Below are 5,423 nucleotides of genomic sequence, written 5' to 3'. Positions count from 1 at the left end.
TGGCTTACTCGTGCCCTTGTCGGCTTACTTCGCCGGAAATCTGAATAATCCTTTTCACCGGAGACTCTCTCTCTCTTACCCAAACCTAGTCTCGTTCCTTCTCCGTCTTCCCTTTTTTGGGTTTTTCTTTGTTTTTTTTTTACTTACGAGTTTTGTAAAACTCAGTTCTTGGTGACGCCGTCGTCAGAGAGAGAGAGAGAGAGAGAGAGAGAGAGAGAGAGAGAGAGAGAGAGAGAGAGAGAGAGAAGTAGTAGAAATTGAGGTTGAGATATGTATGTAGTGCCTCCTCCTCAGCGATCTGATTCTGGATCGAATGGTGATTTAAGGGTTTACCAAACTTGGAAAGGCAGCAATGTGAGTCCTTTTTTTCTCTTTCTGAGTTTGGGTTTTTCTCATTCTTAAAGCATCTTCTGGTTTTGTTCTTCTTAGTTTGCTTAAGCCTATTTTAGATTTTAGCTATGTCCCAATTTCAACCTAGTTCAAATTGGAACTTGGTTTGTGTAGATAGATAACTTTTGAGTCATTTGGAGAATCCAGTCCAGCTATTGCCTTTTTCGAGAATCCTTGATTTTGATGTCGTTTTCGTATGTTTCACTTGGTGGGCATAAGCTTTTAGAAGCCTTTTGTGGTGGGATGGTTTTAAGCTAAAACAAGGCATTTTCACTTTATCTATATATAGCTCAATCATGGTTTGAGTTACTTTGGTTTGTAATTTGAGATTAGTTATATATAGTTTGATGCCTGTTTATAAGGAGGTTTTCTCTTTCTAGATGATTCTGGTTATTGAGAAATGCTTTATTCTTGATAGTTTCTCTTCTACTGGAGTGTTAAAGTTTCTTCCTTCAAATTTGATTAGCTTTACTCATTTCCCCCTTTTTTTTTTATTGCAGATATTCTTTCTTCAGGGAAGGTTTGTATTTGGGCCAGATGTAAGATCACTGGCGCTGACCATTTGTCTCATTGCTGTCCCCGTTACAATTTTCTGCATCTTTGTTGCAAGGAAGTTAATTGATGACTTCTCTGATAGCTGGGGAGTATCAATAGTAGCTGTCGCCGTTGTGTTCACCATTTATGTAAGTGTATAGTCTTTCCCGCTTTGCATATGTTCTCTATAAGCTGATGCTTTCATTTTGTTGTATTCACCAAGTTTTTGATTTTCCATACAATTCTGTTTCTTTCCTCAGGATTTAATTCTTCTGCTGCTTACATCCGGAAGAGATCCAGGTATTATTCCAAGGAATGCTCATCCTCCAGAGCCTGAAGCTCTTGATGGCAACATGGATGCAGGGGCTGGCCAGACCCCGCAGCTACGACTGCCTCGCATTAAGGAAGTAGAGCTCAATGGAGTCACGTTTAAGGTCAAATACTGTGACACTTGCATGCTCTATAGGCCGCCTCGGTGCTCTCATTGCTCAATTTGCAACAACTGCGTAGAAAGGTTTGATCATCACTGCCCTTGGGTTGGCCAATGTATTGGGATGGTAAGTCACAGTCCAACTGAAACTGTCTTCAAACTATTCACATTAACCAATTCCCTAAAAACTATCTCATATTTGTGATGGTTGTTGCAGAGGAACTACCGATTCTTCTTCATGTTTGTCTTCTCCACTACACTTCTCTGTATATATGTGTTTGCCTTCTGCTGGGTCTATATAAGAAAGATTACGGATTCAGAGCATACAACCACTTGGAAGGCAATGCTTAAAACTCCTGCCTCCATTGTTCTGATAATCTACACATTCATATCAATGTGGTTTGTTGGTGGCTTAACAGTGTTCCATCTGTATCTCATCAGCACGAACCAGGTACGTATCTACCAATCCAATCCTGATTCCTCTATTTTGGAAATTTCGGAATGGCTGTAACTGTTGATTTCCTTTGTTTAATGCAGACTACATATGAGAATTTCCGTTACAGATATGATCGGCGAAGCAACCCACATAACAAGGGAGTGGTTAATAACTTTAAAGAAACGTTTTGTTCCTCAATCCCTCCTTCAAAGAATGACTTCAGAGCTATGGTCCAGCGAGAACCTCCATTGCCTCCTAGATCGGTAGCAGGCGGTTTTATGAGTCCAAACATGGGTAAAGCCAATGATGACATTGAAATGGGAAGGAAGGCTGTTTGGGCAGACATGGGTCCGACAATGTCAGATCATGATGACGGTAAACATGGTAACAATGAGCGGTTACATGTTAAGGACGGTGAGTTAGGCGAGCTATCTCCAGAGATTAGGACAACAGTTGATGAACAGAGTGATAGGCCGGGTATGCACCCGAGACGCTCAAGCTGGGGAAGGAAAAGCGGAAGCTGGGACATGTCACCAGAAGTTATGGCCTTAGCAGCCAGAGTAGGAGAACAAAACCAGAACGGCGGAGGAAGCAGCAGCGGAAGCGGTTTAGTAACTGAGAACCGGCCTACATAATTGAATACACGGTTTAGAACTGAATGAAGAAAGAACAGAGTCGAAATTTCGGTATGGTGAACACAGGTTTAGAGAAAATCTGAGGGGAGTTTACTTTTTCTTTGCTATTTCAAATGTGTGTTTTTGGATTATTCAACTTAAAATCAGTCTTGTGGTTTGTGGTGGGAAAGAACTTGCTAATGTTCTTAATGTGGAAAGTGGTTGTGTTGGGTTGGGTTGGCTTTGTTGTGGTAAGCAGAGGTTGAATTGGTGTGCTGTTTGTATGAGTGAGCTTCTTCTGGATTTGTTTTTTTTTTCTTCTACTTTTCTTTTAGCTGTATGTTAATACATTTAACCAGAGATCTATGTTTTAAGGTATTAGAGAAAAACAAAAGAATTCTCTTATTATCAAGAAGCTGAAGCCGAATTATTAAGACATGTGGACCAAAAGACAGAACATTTTTATAGTTGTTCACTGAAGCATGTCTCTACAGTTAATGCATAAGAGCCCCTTAATGTTCTTGTTGATTTTTGTTCTATATTAATTCAATTTGTTTCTCCTCTAAATTAATGCAATTTGTTTTTATTTCATAGGACAAGGTTACAGAAGAAGAGTGTGCTAAGGTCTCTACAGAGTCAAAGATAAAGTCAAGAAAATGTCCAAATCAATAATTAAAGCCTTGAATTATAGAGTTTTAATCAATTTTCTGAAAATCTAAAACAGCAGATCATAAAGACAGGATCTTAAAGAGAGTCGATAAGATTTTCATCAGTACTATATACATATATATATAGATGGAGAGACAAATATATACAACATATATATATTAATATAACAATGGACCATAGTTCAATTGAAATGTCACTATTATCATTTAGTAGCCTCTGCTCCTCTTTATTAGGAACCTTACTTGTGATAAAACCACCATGTAAGAGAGCTCTAAAACCTCTGAAACTATTATTTTCATCTTTTATCTGTCTGTCCTCTAAATTCACTTTCAACATCAGAGAGCCCTAAGCTTATTTTTTTTTCCTTTTCATTCAGACACTTATTACACCAAAAACCTTCAATGGCAACTTAAACCAAGTGAGTTTCTTTGTATTTTTGCTACTTCTCTTTCTCCCTCTCTCTTTCCCTTGAACACTGAAGAGCCTTAAGGTCCATCACATGATAGAGACAAGCTCTTCTGTTTATATAAGAGACACCAACACTTAAATACCAATTTAAGCAGGTGGGTTTCCTTTGTCTTCTCTTTAAACCCATATTAGCTGATAGAGTTCAAATTTTATTGCTCTTTTAACTCGTCTTCTCAATCTCTCTGTTTTTTTTCAAAGGCCTCAAAAGTATGTATAAGAATCAGTTGCAAGAGCTAGCACAGAGAAGTTGTTTCAATCTCCCATCATATACATGCACAAGAGAAGGACCAGATCATGCTCCAAGATTCAAAGCTAGTGTAAACTTCAATGGTGAGATATTTGAAAGCCCAAGCTATTGTTCCACTCTCAGACAAGCTGAGCATTCAGCTGCGGAAGTTGCTCTTAGTGCTCTCTCTTCCAAGGGTCCTTCAAAATCTCTAACTGCTAGGGTTCTAGTAAGTCTTCCCTAAAAGCATGAAAAGTTATTTCTCATGTTTGAATCATGCTTTCAAAGTGCTAACGATGTTTGGTTGTTTTTTCTAAGGATGAGACTGGGATCTACAAGAATCTGCTTCAGGAGACAGCACATAGAGCTGGTCTTGATTTACCGGTTTACACAAGTGTGAGATCAGGACCTGGTCACATCCCAACATTCTCTTGCAATGTGGAGCTTGCTGGAATGAGTTTTAAGGGAGAATCAGCAAAGACTAAGAAGCAAGCTGAGAAGAATGCAGCCATTTCAGCTTGGTTCTCCTTGAGAAAAAGTACCAAACACTAACCTTCCAAACTATTTACTCAATCTTTGTTGTTATGTCTCTCATTTCACACTTTCCTACACAGTGCCAAGCTTGGCCCCACTGAAAGGTGAAGAGAAGGAACAAGAGGTAGTTGCAAGAGTCCTCTCAAGATTTAGACCCAAAGAAGTCAGAAGAAGGGAACCAAACCAGTCAAGAAGAAGAACAGTCATCAGAACAATTCGCCAAAACACAACAACCACAAGAGACTTGTTGTGTGAGAAACTCAGATCGATCAATCTGTATACCAATGAAGCTTCATCTTCATCGCCCTCACCACCACCGAGATTCTGGCCTTCAAGAACAAATCTCCCACAACAAGAATCCAAAGTCAAATCATTGCTAGAGAAGTGTCAAGAATATGCAGAGAGGAAACAGAGCCTAGATGATTCTGTTCCTCCTAAGCCAGAGTTGATAATCAAATCGTCTACTTTACCATCATTATCAGTGGAGTCGAGAAGAAACAACCTTTTGCCCTTTCCAAGTTTTGGGTTAAACCATCAGAAACTGGCTCCAGCTGTTCGCATCAGATCAGTGATCCCAGTTTGTTCAGCTCCTCCACCAAAACCTAACCCTAACCCTACAAATCCATCGACACCATCACCGTCCACCACAAGGGAGAGAGCCAAGAGAAGTCTCTGAGATGCAAGATTATCGAATTAGGATTAGAATCAAAATCTTATGATTAAAGGTCGTGCCTTTAGATAAACCCATGATTAAAGGTTGTGTCTTTATATTAACCCATGTCAAGGATTTGACTGTAGAGATTAGAGAAACGGGTAAAAAAAGCAGTCATGGGTTTCAGTATGTTCGTGTAAACTTTGACTTTTTTTTTGGAGTTTTAGTTTTTTTTTTTTTTTTTGAATTTTTACGGCCTGACATGAAATCAATGTTCTGAATTGCACGTAGAACAAAAAAAAAGGGAGAGAGAGAGAGAGAGAGAGCAATAAATGAAAGGAGAGTGTGTGGGGAGGGGAGAAGAAGGTGAAATTAATGGCGTTTGTTTTTGGCCATTAATGCGCCGATTGCTCTGCTTCTCCTTCTTCTTCATTCATTAATTGGGCTCTGTAACATCTGTTTTTTTTTTT

At 39.2% G+C, this 5,423-nt stretch overlaps 2 protein-coding genes across 2 annotated transcripts; both read left to right on the top strand.

Moving 5' to 3' along the window:
• LOC104790337 (probable protein S-acyltransferase 7) lies at nucleotides 271–2,809 on the top strand. The gene is made up of 5 exons (XM_010516067.2): nucleotides 271–354; nucleotides 891–1,073; nucleotides 1,185–1,481; nucleotides 1,572–1,805; nucleotides 1,892–2,809. The coding sequence occupies exons 1-5, from the start codon at nucleotides 271–273 to the stop codon at nucleotides 2,423–2,425; spliced, it is 1,332 nt and encodes a 443-aa protein (XP_010514369.1). The 3' UTR covers nucleotides 2,426–2,809.
• On the top strand, nucleotides 3,006–5,414 carry LOC104790338 (double-stranded RNA-binding protein 3-like). Its single transcript, XM_010516068.2, has 4 exons — nucleotides 3,006–3,636; nucleotides 3,740–3,996; nucleotides 4,086–4,305; nucleotides 4,382–5,414. Exons 2-4 carry the CDS (start codon nucleotides 3,751–3,753, stop codon nucleotides 4,975–4,977), a joined length of 1,062 nt encoding a protein of 353 aa, XP_010514370.1. The 5' UTR covers nucleotides 3,006–3,636; nucleotides 3,740–3,750; the 3' UTR covers nucleotides 4,978–5,414.

The sequence above is a fragment of the Camelina sativa genome, chromosome 6, assembly GCF_000633955.1.
Source record: "Camelina sativa cultivar DH55 chromosome 6, Cs, whole genome shotgun sequence".
Taxonomy (NCBI): Eukaryota; Viridiplantae; Streptophyta; class Magnoliopsida; order Brassicales; family Brassicaceae; genus Camelina; species Camelina sativa.
This window is presented reverse-complemented; position numbering and strand designations above follow the sequence as displayed.